Source organism: Vicugna pacos, chromosome 8 (assembly GCF_048564905.1).
Source record: "Vicugna pacos chromosome 8, VicPac4, whole genome shotgun sequence".
In the NCBI taxonomy this organism is placed as follows: domain Eukaryota; kingdom Metazoa; phylum Chordata; class Mammalia; order Artiodactyla; family Camelidae; genus Vicugna; species Vicugna pacos.
The window spans coordinates 66,227,939-66,248,650 of NC_132994.1; the positions used below are offsets into that span (position 1 = coordinate 66,227,939).

Genomic DNA, 20,712 nt, shown 5'->3' on the forward strand with positions numbered 1-20,712 from the left:
GTGCAAATAAAGGTGCGCTAACATGTGTTCAGTGGCATTTTTGATTGACTGTTTCCTACACGGAAGGTAATATAATAATCTATTTAATAAATCCAGTAGAATAAACGCAACGAATGTGCATACTTTAAGCATTAAAAAAAGCAAAATGTGCTTCATTAACTTTAGCTATTACCTTTAACCCAAAAAGTGACAGGCTGAATTTAATAATCTCATTAAAGTGTTGGTGATTATCACTATAAAAGGCACTATTTAGTGCCTTTTGATCAATTGATCAATTTCAAAATGATGATAATATCAACAATGCCAATTACCATCACTTACTGAGTACACAGTATGTACCAGGTACTTTGACATATGATTTACTTTCACCATTTCATTAAATCTTCACAATGCTGTACTACATGTAATCATACCCACTCTACAGATGAGGAAACTGAGGCTTAGATAAATAGAGTTAACCAGGTTACTTGGTTTATTATGGTTTTAACTTGGGTTTATCTGAGTTTAGAACCCATGCCTTAATTCAACTGCGGATTTAATTATGTGTTATATAAGGAACTGGAAAGTGAGGGAGAAAAGCAGGTTGTGGGAGGTCCGATAAATTTACATTTCCCTAAACTTACTGAGTGATCAGGCTATCTGTATCCAACTAAAGGCTTAATATACCTCCTGGAGATTTTATCTCATAGCATCTTGCTTGGATAAGTAAGATCAACTCGAGAGTATCTTCTTGGATACTTTTTCCTGCTATAAAACAAGCGATAGCAATCTTGAAAACCACTTTAGAGTCTTACATTAGGGAGTGGAATCTACTCTTTGCATTCTTGTCTGGATTTATGAAGTCATCTCGTGGCTTCTGGCTTAGCACTGGCCATGAATCAGAATTCATCGCTTGGACGGTCTTATTAGACTTAAAACTACTTTGTTGGGGGATTTTCCGGAAAGACAAACTGCTGAAAATTGGGAAACTTTTCTAGTTCATGCAAGACAGGACAATGTCTTAATTAAGACACAGGGGATCAAAATACTGCAGGGTATGACTTAACGATGTGCATTAAGATAACAATGTCGAGGATGGGGCACAACTATTACAAGGGCTTTTTAAACTGCGCTAGGCCTACAGGAGGAAAGAGCTGAACTTACTTGCAACAGGAAGGCCAGTTTTTTCTTCTGCTCCTCCAGATGCACACTGGCTGATCTCCACTTCTCCTGGATTTCTGTGAGCTCGGCCTGCAAGGCGGCCTCAGCCCCGCCGTCGGCGGAGAGCAGGAGCTGCTTGCCAGCCTCCACGGTGAGGATGTAGCTGCCCTGCTGTCGCAGGAACACCTTTTCTTTGAACTGAAAAGAGCCACAGATTTTTACTTTCTCATTCTTTTCTTCACCGTTTCCCCGTTATAAGTATTTTTCAGTGGCTCAAAATGTTTGCATACATAACATACCCTCTTTTTTCCAAAAGGCTTTACTGACCTAGTACTCTGTACCTGAGTGGAGCAACATGTAAATAAATAAGAATTCAACAGGGAGGCGTAGTGTCTGCTCCAGAGTTAAACACCACCACGATGCAATATGAGAACCGCTCTACAAGACTGATGCTCACAGAGGGACAGCTAGCCCACGTGGGTGCACAGGAGGTTTTTTCAAGTGGTGAAAGCTTCCTGAGTCTTGAAAGACATTAGGAACACAACCAGATGAAGAAGGATCTGGTGTGAGGAGGACCAGGAGTCAGGGAGAGGACACCTTCCACACAGAGAAGTGAGGATGGGCAAATGCACTCCCCACAATAAAGATGAGGAATGCAGGACACTGAACGTTGCTTTCAGTGGCTGGAATAAAGGATGCCTGTGAGAGCACGGGAGAAGATGAGGCAAGACCATGCCTTGCACAGGAATTTGGTTTTTATAGTAAAAGTGACTGAGACTCACGGAAGAGTTTTAAGCAGTAGGGTGGAAGATAGAATGGAAAAAGGGTATATATTGGAGATGCTAAGACAAGTCGGGAAGCTGTTGTCTATCGAGGTGAGAAATTGTGAGCGCCTAAATCTAAGGCGGTGGTGGTAGGGATGGAGACTTGAGGTATATGAGATCTGGGGAGGGCAGAAGAAGAGTACAGCTCTAGAATGACTCCAGGGTTCCTGGGTGATGGCGCTTCCATGGTTTGGGCACATGGGACGGGCTGATGAAGCATTGCTGGTCCAGAGATCACAGGCTCCGTTGAAGCCCACAGGGTATATTATGTCTGTGATGCAAGTAGATATAAATTTAAAGGTGGTTAAATAGACGAGTTGGAGGCTTAGGAGGTGAATGGGCCCAGATGATACCAATCTGACCCTCCTCTGCTGGTAGGGAGCAGTTGAAGCCTTGTGCAGAGATGAGGTTTCCCAGAGATGTGAGGAGGAGAAAGGAAACAGAGAACATTAACCTTCAAAGGAAGAGAAGCCCATGAAATGTCCTGGGAGGGACTGACGAGAGGGCGAGGAGGTATCCACGGAAGAGGATGGAGTCCCAAACTCCCCAGCTGGTGAGAGGAAGGGGCTGGATTGGGAATAAACAAAGCACTCACATGGGACTGAGCCTGTCATCTTTTCTGGAATACTTAAGTGGTTTGTTTAAATTGCTCATGAGTTAAATGTGTATAATCAATGTAAAGTCTTTCTTCTCCGCCACTGTCTTTCCATCCGTGCTGGGATCCCCTGAGCTGCTGCGAGGCCTTGGTGTGTGAAGTGGAGGTAGTCTTTGTGAGAAGCTGGGACTCACCATACGTTCATCGTTAAATACGGACTTCGTAATGCAATCCTTGTGTATATTTCTGTTGACATTTGGGAACCATGCTTGTCTGCATTCCAACCTCATTCGAGAGTCCTTCTGAAGAACCGAGGCCAGGGTAAAGAGCGCGGCGGAAATGCAGGAGCAGTTGGAAAAGAGCATGTTTGGCACCTTACCTGCGCGTCATCAAAGAGGGTCCTTGCTTGTTGCAGTGGTATTGGGACACTTCCGAGACCAGTCGCGGGTACATAGGACACTTCAACCAACCACTTCCGAAGCTTCTCCGCCATCTCCCTATAGCGTTGCCACTGGCGAATCTGGCTGTCGATGATGCCCCGCCTCTGCTGGGCCCTGCGGATCACCCCCTGCCACTGATTGCTGAGAAGTGTCAGCTTCAGGTTGAACTCATCCCTGGTGAAGAAATAATTACATCAGGGAAACCACTGTTCTCCTGGATGTAGGTAGCTAATCAAACGATGTCTACTACTCGATGACCATCAGCCCTAACAGGTGATCCAGGACAGAGGTTTTCAAATATCATGCCATGATCTATTATTCAGTCTATTGAAAGTAATTTTAAAAATTAATAACAGTGAAACCACCAGTGTTTGCAAATGGTGAATGGATTCTGGTCTCAGCACAGGTGGAAGATAAATCTGCAAGGTCACTGTCATTTACTCTCTGAGGGCAAAAGAGGGGACAGAGTGCAGTGCAGCAGCTACACTGGGTGTGGCGTCTCTGAAAACACCCAGGACCATGTGTGCAGCACGTGACACCCTCTTGCGTGTGTGACCATAGGAAAAAATGAGGGACACAGCTTATTTATAACTCTGTCTACAGCTACAATTATAAGCCACTTTGGTTAAATAAAACTCGGTTATTTAAGCTAGAATCATAAGCCACTTAAATAAAATTATGTCATTTAAAAATATTTTTTAAAACAGTACTCCATAAACTCTCAGTATTCCCCCACAATAAATAGCCCTAATCGTCAGCAGATTATTTCATATATTCATCTAGACCATCCCTGCTGCATTTTAAGCCCATTCCATTTGTTCTTACAGAAATGAAAACTAGCTGGTAGTCATTTTCGGAATAAAGGTTGGCCATATACTTAGAGATATTAAATTTTCCTTCAACTTTCTCAATGTCAGGCTAACTTGTCTCAGATCTTTTCATTCGTTCTTTCTACTTCTGTGTTTTCTACCCTTAAAAAATGTTGGTAGTTTTTTATCAGTTTTCTTGAACACGCAACTGTAATTCTACAACTGTTCTGCCCAGTACCAAAGAGAATGAGTTTCTCTGGAGATGAGAGTGGTACTCACACACTTTAGGACTATAGTGTCACATTACTTGCACTTGCTCATTTTACTAGTTTTGCTCTTCTTCCCTCTTGAGGGTGGTTTCTCATCTGAACTGGACTTACTATTCTGGGCTCCTATGTTCTAGACATCGTCTATTATCTAGAGCCACTATAAACTTTGATTTTGTAACCAGGTGTATTATTAGGTGCTTCTGTTTTTGAAAGGAAGTTCTGGTACTTACAATCTAATTGCAGCTGAACCAAATGTGGTGAATTAGGTACATGAGACTTTCCTAAAAGTTACAAGCATCCAACATCTCTGAGAACACCCAACTCCAGGGCTTGAGGGTGTTCTGCACCATGAAGCATACCCTACACCCGCTTCCCTATCGGATAGCCATCCAAGGTCTTTGGAGCCTTCATCCTCACTTCCTCGAACCAAGCTGTCCTGAGCTATCTGACAGCATGAGGAACTACTCAAAACGTGACGCTGGGCTCAATGCTGAACTTGAACTCTAAAAAGCAAAACGTATCAACAAGCTTTTAAAACACAATACATTCGTAATCTGGGGCCTTCCTATTTGTCAATACACTCTCATTTAAATTTTCTTTAACTGTCAGCTTTCAAAATTGTCCTCTGGTCCAATCCTCCCATCTTCATTTCTTTGTTGTTTTTCCCTAAATGTTAACATTTAAAATTTAATAGGTGTTGGCTTGTGCATGAGTGCTAAATTTTATTTTACTTAATGACTTGAGCTTTTATAATATTGTTACAAGAGTAGGGAGGATAAAGCAAAAGATAAGTTAATTGCATTTGAATTTGTCTTATTCTGAAGGCCTTAACGTCTCAGTAAAGCTCACATTTAAGTTTGGCTTACTTAGAATAGAATAAATATGGTATCACATTTTGTTGTTCCAAGCTTAACCATGAAAATCTTTCATGTACTTCCAAAGAAATATCCACTTAAAACAGAAATTGCTTCCAAAATGTTAAAAAAAAAGCTCTTGATAAAAATAATGACTTATTTTCTATTTTTTAAAAAAAGTTAATTATAATCACAACTACTGGTCCTAAGTAAGGGAAAAATGTACACATGTAATAAAATAAATGAGGTTTGTACTCCAAATATCACCACTGAAAGTAGATGGGGTAGAGTAATATTGTTCTTAGGAAGTATAATTGTAGGACAAAATTGCCAATTCACATACCATAAATCTAAAGGGGAGCTATATTTTACTTCTGCATTCTTCATACAGAGATAGTCTGCTAAGCAAATAAAGAGGGAGCAAAATTTCAGGTTGAGCGTAATCTGACTTAAGGCAGCAAGCCACTTTCAAACATGGAGGCATTGTCGTGGTAATGACAAACCCGCTGGTCCTGACCAGAGACCAGGCACGTGAGTTCTAGGCTTGATTCTGCTGCTACTTAGTCATGTGACCCTGGTCAAATCAGTTCACATTTCTGAGTCTCAAATTTTCATTCATAAGTCAGAGAGATGGTTGAGGGATCTCTATGCTCCTCGGAGGAATAAAATTTCTGTAACCATATGAGAATATTAGAAGCATCTGTTACAAACCATTGGTGCATCATTGATATAATTTATTCGGATCTATTCATTAACTCCAGTCTCCTGCAGATGACTAGCGAAGGTTGGCTAGGTGATTTCCAATTACTCTATATTCATATAATATAACAGTAGTTCTTCAAAAAGATTCAATATTCAGTCATTTCAGAGATTCAGACAAGTCTTTCCTCCAATTACTGAGGCTCCATTGCCTTAGGAAGATTGGATTTATGTCCTTTAATCTGCTCATTAAAAAGAAAATGACCAACTTACTGGAACCTTTCTTTGTAATAATATCAGCGATCCTACCTGTCATCAACTTGACCTTGTTCTAGAAGATGCTGCCCATCAATAATGATCGAGTGCAAAATCTGCTGACGACTGAACATCTCTGCTTGAAACAACTGTTATTTAAAAAAAGAGGAAGAAAGACATAATTTAGAGGTCCTAATTTTAGTGACCAGTTCTTCAACAACTTTCCAAAAATTCTGGTTTAAGCTAAGCTATGGAAAATATCTCCAGCTGAATCAGAATGTGTATAAAATCTTGCAGTGTAGGAATAATGTATTTTTAAACCATCAATTAAGATAAACTTAAAATGAAGTTTATTTTGCGCTTACTAAAACTAAGTGACTGAAATTAGAATTATGTTTCCCTTCTTTCTTTCAAAATCACCCAATAAAGTTAGTTAACACATAATTTGTATTCTGGTTTATTCTGTATGCAGAATATAGTCCATTTTCAGACAGACAGAAAACAGCTTAAGACCTTTAAAAAAGTTGAAGAATGGGGAAAAAAAAATCCACCCTATTTTAAAACTCACTGTTTTTCAATTTAACTCAGTTAATAAAATTATTTCACTACTAAAAAACTCAAAAGAAAGTCTTTCAAGTTATTTTCACTGTTTTTTTTAAACAGTTCTATTGAAATATAATTCCATATCACACAATTCACCTAGTGTACAATTTAATGATTTTCATTATATTTACAGAGTTTTACAACCATTGCCACAATCTATTTTAAACCATTTTCATTACTCCCCCAAAAGCTCCATACACATTAGCAATCACTCACTCCCCATCTCTACTCAATCTCCCAGCCCTAGGTAACCACTAATCTATTTTCTGTCTCTATGGATTCACCTACTTTAGACATTTCATATAAGTGGAATCATGTAATTTACTGTCCTTTGTGACTAACTTCTTTCCACTTAACATAATGTTTACAAGGTTGTTCCATGTTGCAGTATGTATAAGTACTGTGTTCCTTTTTATTGCTGAATAGTATTCCATTGAATGGATATACCACAATTATTTATTCATTGGCAGTTAGTAGATATCTGGGTTGCTTCCACTTTTGGGCTATTGTGAATAATGCCACAATGAACAATTAATTGTCTGGTACAAGTTTTTGTGTAGACATATATTTTCCCTTTTCTTGGGTGTATAACTAGGAGTGGAATTACTGGGTCATATGGTAATTCTATGTTCAATATTTTGAGGAACTGTCAAACTATCTTCCAAAGCAGCTTCACTATTTTACTTTCCTACCAGCAATGCAAGAGGATTCCAATCTCTCTATATCCTCATCAACACATGTTATTTTTTTCACTGTAGTTGTCCTAGCAGGTGTGAAGTGATATCTCATTTTAGTTTTGAGTCACTGTATTTTATTTCATCATAGGTCAACTCTGTGAAATTGGCCTTTAAAATACCTTACACATATTTAAATTCTCTTTTTTTTTTAAATTTAAGCAACATGCCTTAAAATAGTTTCATTTTCTTTTAAGTTTTGCATTAAGTTTTTTTCTGCTTTAGGTAAATCCTCTCTATCCATTTGTGTGGATTTCATAAATACATGAAACATCTTAGTTATTCTAGTAAACAGCAAAATAGAGACTAAGAGCAAATTGATTAATTTGCTTTTTATATCTAGTTCTTAGTGTTTCTTGAGAAATGACTATAATGCAATTTGATCAAGAGGTACACTTGGGAGATATTCAGTAGTTTGACTTCCTAGTATAAAATGTGTATTTGCTTGGGGTGGGCATAGCTTGGTGGTAGAGTGGGTGCTTAACATGCTCGAGGTCCTGGGTTCAATCCCCAGTACCTCCATTAAATAAATAAATAAATAAAACTACCTTCCCCCCTAAAAAAATAAAGTTAAAAAGTTTTAAAAATATGCTTTTTAAAGAACTCACAATTTTTACTTATCAAAGACTTTTGAGCAAAGCATACTCTTTTAAGCAACTAGCCTTGCCAATATTATGTAGTCTGTAACTCAACTTGGAAATTATCTAACCTTCTGCACTCTTTCCAAACACCCCTCTGCTTCCCTGGCCCTCGTGGTAAGTAGACTTTTACCCCAATTCTGGCATGACACCTTGCAGGGTACTGAAGCCTCCCACGTGCTTATAACCAAGTGTGGAACAAAGACTGGACCACATTTTTGTGATTAAGACATCAAACTTCAAGTTTAAGAAATAACGGCAAAACCACACATGTACGTGAGCAGATTTAGCACACGGTACAGCACTTTCTTTCTTCCACACGGCACACTGCAGCATCTTCCAAAGGTCTAAAACGATTTTATTACCCAGAAATCTACTGGCATAACTTACCTCATGTGCTCTCTGTTGCTCCAAAAGATGCTGATAATTGCCCGAAATCTCTACTGCTAACTTTTGTTCTGTTTGAACCAGGAATTCCATCCATGTTTCACATTTTTCCAAGAAAGTCTGATGTTGTAGCAAAAATGACTGTAACTTACTGAGAGAACAAAACAGAAAGAGTAATGGTAATGTTGTTTTTTTTCTTACACCTTTAGCATATAAAACTGGATTAAATATTCTCTGCCTCCAAATCTAATTTGACTCCCACAAAGCTTTAAAAAAGACAAAAAGAAAATTGAAGAAAAAAAATAAAAGTTTTAAATGGTAAGTTTTAAAAATGATAAAATGATGTATAGGTCTTTAATATAGTCTTATGTGCAAGTTTTATTTTTGATTGACACAATATTCAGTACATTAAACATGAGACACCACTTCACAATTTGAGTTTCCCAATTTGGGTTCAAATTTCATGAGTATCATTGGAAAGACCTAGAATTTATAAACATTATGCAAATCATGAACTTATTTCTACTAATGTATCATAATGGCCAAAACATCTCCCAGTTACTCTACCTGAATCTTTCTGTAGTCTGAGAGGAGATCAGAGACCAGTGCCGGTTCAGATTCTGCATCCTTTTGATTTCTTTATCATTCAGGGGTAACCGATACCCGAGCTCATTCAGACGGTCCAAGTCTGGGACCATGCTGCTGAATTTTAACATCTGTCCCTGAAAGCAAGGTTTAAAAGCAGGTTTAGCACTGTGGTCAGAAGAGGCAGAGCTCCTTCCAAGCGCACTGTGAACTTCTGATTTCGGGAAGAAGTTGGTCTTTGGTCTCCTACGCATTTCTAGGTCACCTATTTGCAATCTCCAGGGCTGCACACACACACAAAAAGCTGCATCACCTAGTCAGCCTCCCCTGCTGTCCCTACTGCTGCTATTGGGACTCACTACCCTTCACCAGACATTAAGCAGTTTACATGTGTTGTTCTTGATTTATTTACTCAGAAGTAATTTCTTGCTAGAACCGATAAAGGATAAAAATTGTGCTGACGACAAAAGATTTATTTCTTACCCTTTATATCTTATTTATCCATGCTACTCTGCTCCTTTATTATTTAGTAATAATAATAGTTATAATAGTGATAGCTAACATTTATTGAGCACTTATGAACCAAGCATCGTTATAAGAGCTTTACAGGTAATAAGTCACTTTATCCTGAAAACAATCTCATAAGGTAAGAACTGCAACTATTCCCCAGTTTACAATAAGAAGAAGAGACAAAGAAACCTTAAGTAAATTGCTCAAGGCTACCCAGCTAGTCAGTGGTAGGGAAAGGCAAACAAGACTTGTTGGGTTGTCCCTAGATGAAATACAATCCCACTCGAGCTTTGAAATCACCACACGTTATCTTAAAAGCTTCAGTTTTAGGTCCCTGACTCTCAACCTCAAAGCTGGTGAGACTCAACTAAGGAAGCAGCCTGTTTTCAGATCTCTTTCCTCCCTTCACATCTAGGACAGAGCTGCCTGTTCTGGTTTTCCCGTGGGCATTCCTAATGCTATCTAGGAAATCAGCAACAGGGAGAAGAAAAGGTCAGGACACCGTTGGCTTGTGTGTGTCTCCTCTTTCGTGCTTTGCAAAAGGCTCATAACCCTGAGGAAAGGATCCATCTTTCCAGTTGTTGAAGCCCAAAGCAAATTATTAGATGGCAGAACGTCCCCAGGCAGACATCAGCAGTGAACAAAAGTGACAGGACACAATTCCTTCTCATGGTGCTCACAGAGAGTAAGACATGAGTCCAACAGGAGAGAGAACAAAGTCACCTAACCCCGTGAACAGAATGAGATGGCAAGATGAAACACTGAGAAGAACCATGGGCTGTGAAACTATGTCACTGGGGCGCCTGACCATGGACTTAAGTGAAGGCTTTCCTAAGAGCGTATTGAACAAAATGAGCTGGAGTTGATTCCTTCTGGTGGGGAAGCAGTTGGTGGGGACAAGAAGTGAATTCCAGAAAGGGGCCCAGGAGGACACTGGGCATCCAGAAGCTGGGAAGCACTGTGGCCCCCAAGTAGCCGGAGGTAGAGACAGACAATGGTGAAGATGAGACCAGTAGGAAGGTGGAAGTCAGGAATTGCTGGTCCTGATAATTCACATTGATCTTTATCTGAAGAGCAGTGGGAACCCATGGAGGGTTTTAAGCAGAGGAATCATGATAAAATGTGCATGTCTATTGTATTCTTCTATTTACGTTACTGAACGTTTAAAATAGTTCATAATTAAGTAAAATCTTTTAAGAGAAAAAGATCATCCAGGCAGCTATGGGGTGGAGGGAGAAAGGTGGCTGCAAGGAGGCCCATGGAGGCTACTGTCATGGTCCAAGAAAGATCAGGGTGATGATGTGATGGAGAAGGGAGGTACCAGAGCTATGAAGGAGGTGAGCGGCTGGGCCTGGGGAGGGACAGGCAGGAGAAGGAGGAGTGAGGTGGAATCCTAGGACTGCTCCTGGAAGGGTCTCCCATCACAGGGCGTGACATCTACTTGTGTTCATTGCCATCACTCCTCTAAGAGGACAGAAAAGCCATGCTGGCAAGAGTTTCCTTGGGAACTTAAGATGAAAAGCAGGCTTATGTCAAGAGTTTTAAGTTTTCCTTAAGGTTTTGAGGACAGAAGCTAGAAGATCTGGGGCTAGGATTTGGATATACTTACCTTAAGTTCCTCCATCCTTTCCTGGATGGTGGAAAGGTCAGATGAGTGGCTAGGGTCTTGTGCCTGAAGGATTTCTTCAGCTTCTACTATCCAGGCCTCCAAAGCTTCTAAACTCTTGGTAAAGGTTTCATAGTCAAGAACTCCAGCCTTTTTTTTTTCACAAAAGAAAACTGGTATTTAGAAATCTAGTGAAAGGGCAAGTGAATATTGAAATTATTTTTCATATTCTTATATCATATTGTCAATCTCAAATGGCATTCTTAAAAAAAACAAGGCTACAATGATTTAAATTTTCTCTTCTTTATTAGTGTAATTTTCCTAAAATTAAGAGTTAACTTCTATGTACCATTCATTAATTAACCAATTAATTTTTTAAACTCATTATCAAATAGAAATATATTCTCATTCTTACAAAAATCTGTTATGTAGAGGGGGAGGGTATAGCTCAGTGGTAGAGCAAATGCTTAGCATGCAGGAGGTCTTGGGTTCAATCCCCAGGACCTCCATTAAATAAATAAATAAGTAAACCTAATTGCCTCCTCCTCCAAAACATACACACACAGACACACAAAACAACAAAAAAGGATATAGTAAAAAAATTGTTATATAAACGTGGTACGTTAATTTTAAAGCTACTTGATGGTTATTAATTGACATGTTTTACTCAGTATGGTGGAAGGAAGCACTGATTTAGGGGCAAAGTTACATTGTAGAGATCAGTACAAGACTCCCTGCTCCCCTTGACCCCACTGAAACTTCCAAATTTGTTTATGTTTTAATTCTTCCGTCTTGAAGGAGGCATTGTCTCAATGATGAAAAACATTCCTCTTTTTTCTGTGTTTCTGCCCAGGTGTCACAGAAAGGCCAATGTATAACACCCATCGAACAGGAGCTCTGTACCTGTAACATCGTCTGCTGCTTGCAAAGAGCCTGTTCCAGGGCACCCAAGTGTTGACTCAAAGACACTTGATCAGACTGAATGGCTGATGCAGCAGAAGCGTCCACTTGCTGCTTGAGTTGCTCTCCCAGTTCATGGAGAACAAAAAGGGAATCCTTAACTGTCTCCAGTCCTTTGAGGAGGTCCTACGGAAGATGAAAACATGCCCATCATGAGACAACATGTTAAGTGTATTAATTATAAACAATCAGCAAAGGGCCACATATCTAGAAACACTCAGTTCTTCAAATCAGCACACCAAATAACCTTCACCTGCAGGAAAAAATAATCAAGAATTGAACTAGATTTTTAAAGATACGTATGTGCATTAACACTTCAAAAAATTATATGTACTATTCTGAATACAAAAGCCACATAGATTCATAGTAGGATACTGGAGAAATGCTGAAAAACTTACATAAACAAGAAAAAAAAAACCCATTATCTACAGGTAGAGCCAATAACTGGAAACATTTTAGTAGTTTTTTTCCTGCCTCTTCATGTAACTGATATCAAATTGAAAACCCAGAGCTACATTTTACCTTTTCGACTTAATATTACACACACAAGGGAGGAGTTGTATGTGTGATCACATCACAGTGGTTCCAATACCCCCTCCCCTCTCCGTGGCTGCAGAAGCCTAGCTATGCTTCCGGTGAGCAAGAGGAAGAGTGGTCTGGATCTCCATTCTTTTCCGTGTTATCTCCTGCCTCCACTTTTTGTGGGACCCTCTTATATATTTCAAGTTATGCAGTGGAAACTCCCTGTTTCCGGTTTCCATCTACCACTTAGGGATGACAAATGATAGATTCTTCCACCTGTTGCTGGTGCCCCACCAGACACAGAGAAGAGGGCGGAGTCTGCCCGTGCGGTGACTACTGTGAGAGGAGGAAGAGCAACTTTAACCTTGACAGAGATACCAGAAAATTCACAGCAATCATTTGGAGCACCAGACTCTACGATAGGCATACCTCAACTCAGGAGGATGGAAAGTGGAAAACGACAAACCTCTAAAGAATAATATGCGAAAGAGAGAGGAAAAAAAGGACAGAATTAACTCTGCTGCAAATGTTAAAACTTCAGCTTTAAAGTGATTGTTCATTATTCATGTCAAGGTATTAGAATGCTCTAGACTTCTATTTACGTGCTTTTTCTAACTCGCCTAATTCTCATAGAGTGATTTGGGAACGTTTATAAGATCTTTGAAACAAGTTCATTAAAATAAAGACAAATAAGGACAAGTAGTAAGAGGCATGTGACAGGTGAAACAAGAGAATTGTTCCTCAAAACCTTAAGTAGGTTACTGGCAGCTGCAGTAAAAAAGAGAAATATTAAAAAGCTATTAAAAAGAAGTATACCCGTAAATCAGGGGAGAAAGACTTCTTCCTACCATAAGTTCTTAGAAGAAATTATTATGTAGATGCTTACATAAGAGATAATGGACCTAACTGGACAACACCTTTTAACAGTGGATTTTTAAAAGATGTCACATTACTCTTCATATGGTCATTATACTGACCACCTCTGTAAAAACAGATAGCCTCAATCTTTCACATGGATTGCATTCCTTTAGGAAAAATGGGAAAATAACTCTTTAAAAATAAGGCAACGGGAGGGGGAACCTCATAAATCTGACACACAGGCAACTGGGTTCTGAAAACCTAGGAGGCTCTTTGAAACTTAATTATTTTTGGATAACCATCTCACAGAGAGACACAGCAAAAGCTTGCACACATCAGCAGTAGCCCTGCTAAACTTGAGAAGGCTAAGACTGGCGTGTTGGGAAAGCACCATGGTTCCTGGACGTACGTTGCAGTCTTGAATCCATGTGGCAACCTCGTCGTCAGCGATGTCCTTGTCCGTGGCTGCCTTCAGGAGCTCATTGGTTCGACCCTCCTGCTGTTGAACTGTGGAAGCACACTGTTTGGAGTAGTCCTTGTATCGTTGCCAGAGCTGAAGTAGGGCCTTGCTGGAGTGCAGCTGCTCAGCAATCTCTTCCAGCAAGTTATTCCATCTGGAAACAATAGCCAACACTCATGGGCAGATTCCCACCTCTCTCCAAATGCTGTTATTTACTGTTTTATTTTTTGTGATCCTGGTTCATGTGGTTATGGAAATAATGCAGATGTCTCATTTCTACTTAATGTAATAAAAAGTAACATTTCACACTCATATTTCAAGGGTAGATAGTAGACGTGAGGTCAACCTTTGGGTATACAGCTGTTTTAATTCTTTTCTAAATATCTTCACTATTTTTACTTACCCTTAAATTCATTTTGTGAAAACTAGAACATTAATAGGATAGAATCTCTAAAGTTCAAATTCAAAATGCCAGCATTTTAATTGCATCATGATTTATAATAAGATCATGCAATAAATAACATGTAACCATATGAAATCAGCATGTTCCATACCTCAGATTGACTTCTTTGAGCGTATTGGTAAGAGTTTCTGTCACAGGTGGGTGACACTCTTTTAATAGCTGGTTGGTGATAGAGCCAAATTTCTGTAAGCTCTTTTCCTGTTTTTCCAGGTCATCTTGAAGATTCTACCCAAAGGAAAAGTATCAGAGATGACATGACAGGATCTAAATTTCAATGATAAGTTTAGAAGTAATTTACAGCTTTTTTCATAAATATGCACATGTAAGTACATAAACCATGACTTTGCCCCAATGCTTTATAAGCTTTCTTTAGATAATCAGTCTTTTCTTTTTTATGGTTTTGTTCTTATGGGTGTGAAGAGGGATTCTTAACAATTGATACTCCTTACAGCGGGTTCTGGAATTCTGGGAAAGCTCATGGAGGGAGCCCTAGTCCACCGTCAAGGAGGAAGCTATGGCGCTGATGCGTCACAGTGTGGTGCTCTTCGGTGCTCAAGGTCAGAGTCCAGATCTCTATTTTATTACTTACCCAGAGTTGCTCTACCAGAAACTCCTGGAAATGAGACTCTAAGAAGGTATAGCTTTTCTGAGTACCATCTCTAAGTTCTATCTGAGTGTTCTTCCTTGCAAAGAATATTTATTATTAGACTGGCTGTTGGCTTGATGGAGTCTTCTACCAAGAACCAGTGAAGTAACTAGAAGAAAGATATTTCCCTGGAAATATTGCTCAAGCGATAGACTCAGTTCTTAGAAAAACTCCAGAGGTGAAGCAGGATGACAAAATCCGATCCTACTTAACACTGATATCTGGTTGCCATTAAATCAAAATATGCAGGGAATAGACCCTGAAGTCTTTCATATCTTCAGATGGCAGATGTTGGGGGGAGGGTATAGCTCAGTAGTAGAGCCCACACTTAGCATGCACGAGGTCTTGGGTTCAACCCCCAAAACCTCTATTAAAAAAATAAAATAAAAATGCTAAGAAAAAAAAGAGTTTAAAAAAAGACAGTAGTTGTTAAACACGGAGCAGGTTCAATTGGAAAGTATTTCTAACCTTCTCGAAGTTGTAAAATATGTTTTTTAATTTACTATTCTCAAAATAAGTTTTTATGATTCTTCATATCTGCAACAGCTATGGTTTAAAGAAGTTATATATATACATATTTTATCCTCTCTCCCTCATCCCCCAATCGAAAAAAAAAAAAAAAAGAGTATTCCCTTCAGAAAGACTGCATGTGAGGTCAGCAGCATATAAACTTTGACGGCCAAGCCAGGGACGTGGACTGAGGTAAGGAGGGTACAGGCTGGGCTCTTCCATCCCTGGGGGCCTGCCCTGCTCATCCCAGAGGCTGCATTATTTAGCCAGAGAGAAAAAGCAGCAGCAGGTGAGACTGCCCAGCACACAGGTATACAGGGGAGTGATGTCAGCTACTGACTGAAGGCAGTGACCTGAGACAGGGGATTGTGCTGTGTTTAAGCCAAGCAGCAGCGAAGCCCTCCTGGATGAATACGGTGGTAAGGGACACACACGAAACGAAGAAGGAAGCACTAGAAAAGGAGGATTACATATACACGTTGACAAGCCCACAGGCATTATGCTGAATGAAAGGAAAACAATGGTTTAAAATGTTTACCACTTTTGCTATTTTTGTTTTAATCCCTTAGACTATGTTTGGAGAAACAGGATAAAAAGACAAGCGGAAGACAGGGGGAGTGTAGAGCTAGCTCAGCGGTAGAGGCCATGCCTAGCATGCACAGGGTCCTGGGTTCAATTTCCCGTACCTCTATTTAAAAAGAAAGAAACCTAAATCACTTCATCCCCATAAAAAAAAAAAGAAAATTAAAAAAAAAAAAGAGAGGGAAAGGGAAGACATAAAAGGAAGCAACAATGGATCCAGGAGGTTGATTTCGCTATAGAATCATTTTATAAAATACATTCATGGGGATATTTATGTAACAGAATTGTAACGCCCATTTAATTATATACCAGCTATTCCAGAATTTGTTATCCACCAGCAAGTTGGATTATATAACAAACAGAGCAGGTAAAATCAATTTTAAACATTAAAAAAAATCTAAATGTAAAAAATCTACACCGATATTCCAGGATGATGTTTGCAGCTATCCTTTTTTTTTTTTTCCTCAAATGTAAAAGGTTTAGGATGGGTTCACGTTATTCCTTACCTGAAGATTGTCTACCTGAACTTGCACAGCTTCTAAAGAGCCGGTCAGCAGGCGAAATCGGGAAAGAGAGTACCTGGCCTCTGTGAGGCGGCTGTTTATCTCATCAAAGGCCGCTTTGTGGTGGCTCCACTGGTCAAGTACGGACTTCAGCAGGATCTTTAATTGCTCAACCTTTTGAAAGAGACAGACACTTCTTACAACTGCAAAATATTTAAAATGATGAAATACACATTCCACTGATGGACAAAGCATTAACGTTTAAGAACTTCGTTGTAGTGTTGGGCATTAAAAATAAACTCAGATTTTAAAAAAATTTGAAAAATAAGATGTAGCAATGTTAAAATTTATGCCTTTCATACTTTTGACCACTCGGTCTAAATTCAAATGCTTAAAAAGTTTATATAGATAATGTCTCCATATAATATATATTATTTATTTAATATAAAAGTAATAAAAGGTCGATATTTAATACCACAGTTTAGGAAATATATTAAGTGAGTGTTTCAAATGCATTAATTACTTACTCCTCATAACATGAGGCAGGTTGAATCATTATTACCATCTTACAGATGAGAAACTGAGAGACAAAGAGGTTATGAAAATCACCTGAGGTCATACTGTTAGTGTGTGAGAGATCTAGATTTTAATATAGGTAGTCTGGTCCCAGGAAACGAAACCTCTCTATCTATCTAACCTATCTCAGGCATGTGCACGAGCACACGCGCACACACACACAGACACACACACAGTAATGAATATCTCAAGACAAGACACAAGACATCTAAGAACATTCTTTCCCTATTCTTACCTGCAGTAGACAAGTTTTTAATTTGATCTGTATCATTTAGAAAGATACCTGCTTTGGACTTCCTGGATTTCACCCCGAATCTCCTAAATGTATTCTTTTGGAGTAAGAATGGCCATAATTAAGAAAAGAGATCATATAAATTAATGTGCACCTGCATTCTCTGCTCTTCTTCTTAGCATAAATAAAAATGTTGAAACCAATTGAGGTACTATCTAATGGGCCGAAGGCCTAAGAAAATGCTGCCTCAGAAGCGAGGTGATGCTCACAGGTGTAGCCAGGTGCCAGGGCCTGTCCTATGAAAGTCAGGAACAGATATGAACATAAAGCCAGGAGATCAAAGAGAATTTGTAACTGGTCTACTTCTTCTTTGTATTATTTTTGTTTGTTTTTTTTTCACGAGAAGTTGTTTCTGTGAAAGAAGCACTTCATTTATTTGTATGCTAAATTGCTCCCAAAGAATTGCAATGATTTATAAAGGTGCATAAACTAGAGTAAAATAGATTTAAAATCAGGTTAAAGAGAAGGTAAGCGTAGGCTGGAAAGCTGCCCTCGGAGATCAGCACGTCAACTGCGAGAGGCGGTTTCCGGTGCGGCCTTGGCCGCAGTCACTTAACCTGTTTGCGCCTGTGCGCCCACCTCTGCGAAGTGCGGGAAACCAGCACTGGGACGTGTGTGTGCAGAGCAGTAGTTGTCACACGCATTCTTCTTATGGGAGGACTCAGTACTCCATCCAGCACGTATTTACCAAATATCTTCACAGAGCTTATGTTTCAGTGAGAGAATTTGAACAAACGAAAAGACTACATCAGAAGTTAGAGGCTGATGAAAAATACAGGTAAAAGCAAAGCAGAGGAGGGAGTCAGGGAGTGTAAGATGGGGGGGCAGGGGCTGTCACTGAAAACAAGGTGGTCAGGAGAGCCCTCGCTGGGATGGTGACTTGGAATAGTGACTCTGAGGAGAGGGCGTGACCATGTGGGTATCACAGAGAGGGTGTTCCAGCTGGAGGGAACGGCCAGTCCCCGAGTGTAGGAATATGCCGCGGGTTCCAGGGTAGGGGGAGGCCAGAGCACCATGGACCTGCGGGGCAGCGGCAGGAGACGCAGGGGAGAGATTGTGGGAGGCCCGGCCGGGGGGCCTTCAGGCCCTCAGCAGGTGGGGCCTCATTCTGGATGAGACAAGAAGCTGTTCGGGGGCTGTGAGCAGAGGAGTTGTGTGACCTGACTTCCACTTTAATACGGCCTCCAGCATGGAGATTTGGGGAGGGCCACTAAAATAACAGAAGCTGTGATGACGACTTAGACCTAGGCACTGGCCACACAGATAGGGCAGAGCTTGAATTCTAGATCTATCCTGAAAATAGGGCTGACAAGATACTAACGGACTAGATGTGGGTCTGAGAGAAAAGACAGGAGTGAAGAATGACCCCGCGGGTTTCTGCCCAGGCACCTGGGAGGGCACAGCTGTCATTAGCTGAGATGGCGCAGAGTGTAGGTTTGTGGGGGAAGCACAGGAGCTGGCCTGGGCGTGGACGTTGAGACACTGTTGTCTCAAGGACACTGTCAACTGGCCATGCGAGGGGAGACGTCTACAGAGGACTTCTCTGCGTCTGCCTCTTCTAGAGTTTAGGTGAGGAATCCCACCTGGGGATACACATTTGAGAACCGTCTATGCCTGGACAGTTTCTAGGGACATAGGAATGGATGAGATTATTAAGAAAGTAACATTCATGACAAAGTTTATCACAGGGAGTATCTGAAGCTAGACTTTTTTTAAAAGGAGGTTAATAGAGCGAACTTAACAGTACAAATAGATGCTGTATGGATCTCACACTTCTTTACTAAGTTACTTTAGAGAAACCAAAACCCATGTCCTGTTTGGACATGAGACGGCAAACACGGTCTTGGAGCCAGCTCTCCACAAGCAACATTACCATGTGGTCTAAGTCTGCCCAGGTTTGGTTGAGCTCCCTCAGCGTGCTCATGACAATGCCAGAGACTTCTTCCTTCTTGTTCTGAATCAAAGCAAGTCCATTCTGCTCAATTTTCTCTACTTCTTTTTCTTTTGCTTTAATCAAATCTTCCAGGTCCTAAAAGGTTAAGAAAAAAAGGTGCATAGTCATTTAAAATTGTTCTGTTATGGAACTCTGGGGTACCCTGAAATTGAGTCACTGCTGTCTTACATCCTAAAAATCTTTTACTAAGCCAAAAGGCTCATCATTCTCAGGAGAGGGTCTCCACAGCAATACTTCTTCCTTCATTTAAGTTTTTTTAATTGTCTTTTTATCCCATGAGATATTAACATGACTTAAAAAAAACATAAAATTTGATTACCTATTTATACAAGGAAATGGTACCATGCAATTTTATTTTTAAAGAAGCTACAAGGGAAGAAATATATGTCAGAAATGGTAATATGATTCATATTCTTAAATTCATATATTTGGTGTTGGAAATGTCTAGCCCATAGAGGGGAATGCAGCAGAAGAGTATTCTGGGCCCCAGCATCCAAGGTTTAGTTACATTTCTGCCGCTGTCCAGCTGTGCCACTTTGCGTAAGTTAGAAACTTCCACTGAGTCTCAGTTTCGTCTGATGAAAAATCAGAATCTCTAATAACCCTTCCTCCTAAAATATTCTGATTCTATGTGACTCTGGAAGGCTATCCAGGCGTTTTTCATGAATCAAATCCTCATTTCCTGTAGGATGCTCATTTTACCTGTCAGTCTGAAATGTCCAAAAAGGAAAATGAAATGAGGCAATGGCCTGGAGAGCCATACCTAACCATACATCGGAATCCTAACTTACGTTTTAGTGCCACTGGAAAATTTGGAAAGCTCAGTGAGACAGGCTGAGACTGCTATCAACATTCCATGGATGAACAAGTGGAGATGAAGTCATGCAACCTGTCTCGGGTCACAGAAGGGCCAGAGGTAGAATTAGAACCCAAGTCTTCTGAGCCTGCGACGCCCAGCCCAGTGCTGGGGGCAAGCCGTCGGGCGTGAACCGTGGAGAAAGTGTAAATCCATCCGAGGTGACGGGAGAAGCCGGACACTAAGGCCTGGGTGCATTCTCACATTCAGAAGCACACCCACAGAACTGGATATGGAGGTTAAAGTGAAGAAAATTGCAGAATATTTTTGGTTTGGATAATGCCTCAATTTTGTAAAAGACTTCCACCTCCCCCTGGTGACCCGCATGCGGGTAACTGCACTGGGACTGGGCAGTGCTACTGATAAGGTTCTAGTGAGACGTCCCGGCCTCTGCTGTGTTAGTTACAAATGTCCTTTAGTTTTTGATCCTGTGTGGTCCCACCTTTTAATCACTCTCTACCTTATTTATAAGGTAGGAACACTAAAACATTAGCTTACTTCAAAGGGATAACGTTAGATAAACATACGTATACATGAAATCCTTTTTAAGCTGTTAAAAACCAGGCAAACGTAAGAGTACTA

General features: G+C 40.2%; 1 protein-coding gene across 5 annotated transcripts in view; it reads right to left on the reverse strand.

Moving 5' to 3' along the window:
• SYNE1 (spectrin repeat containing nuclear envelope protein 1) overlaps positions 1-20,712 on the reverse strand; it is a 427,466-nt gene that overhangs the window by 72,656 nt on the left and 334,098 nt on the right. For all 5 annotated transcript variants that reach the window (XM_072966061.1, XM_072966058.1, XM_072966057.1 and 2 more), the window contains 11 exons: positions 19,194-19,349; positions 16,456-16,626; positions 14,303-14,436; positions 13,698-13,902; positions 11,852-12,034; positions 10,952-11,098; positions 8,815-8,969; positions 8,251-8,398; positions 5,940-6,034; positions 2,939-3,173; positions 1,144-1,338 (listed from right to left, as the gene is read on the reverse strand). In XM_072966061.1, the coding sequence (XP_072822162.1) occupies positions 1,144-1,338; positions 2,939-3,173; positions 5,940-6,034; positions 8,251-8,398; positions 8,815-8,969; positions 10,952-11,098; positions 11,852-12,034; positions 13,698-13,902; positions 14,303-14,436; positions 16,456-16,626; positions 19,194-19,349 (1,824 nt within the window). The remainder of the gene's footprint in view (positions 1-1,143; positions 1,339-2,938; positions 3,174-5,939; positions 6,035-8,250; positions 8,399-8,814; positions 8,970-10,951; positions 11,099-11,851; positions 12,035-13,697; positions 13,903-14,302; positions 14,437-16,455; positions 16,627-19,193; positions 19,350-20,712) is intronic.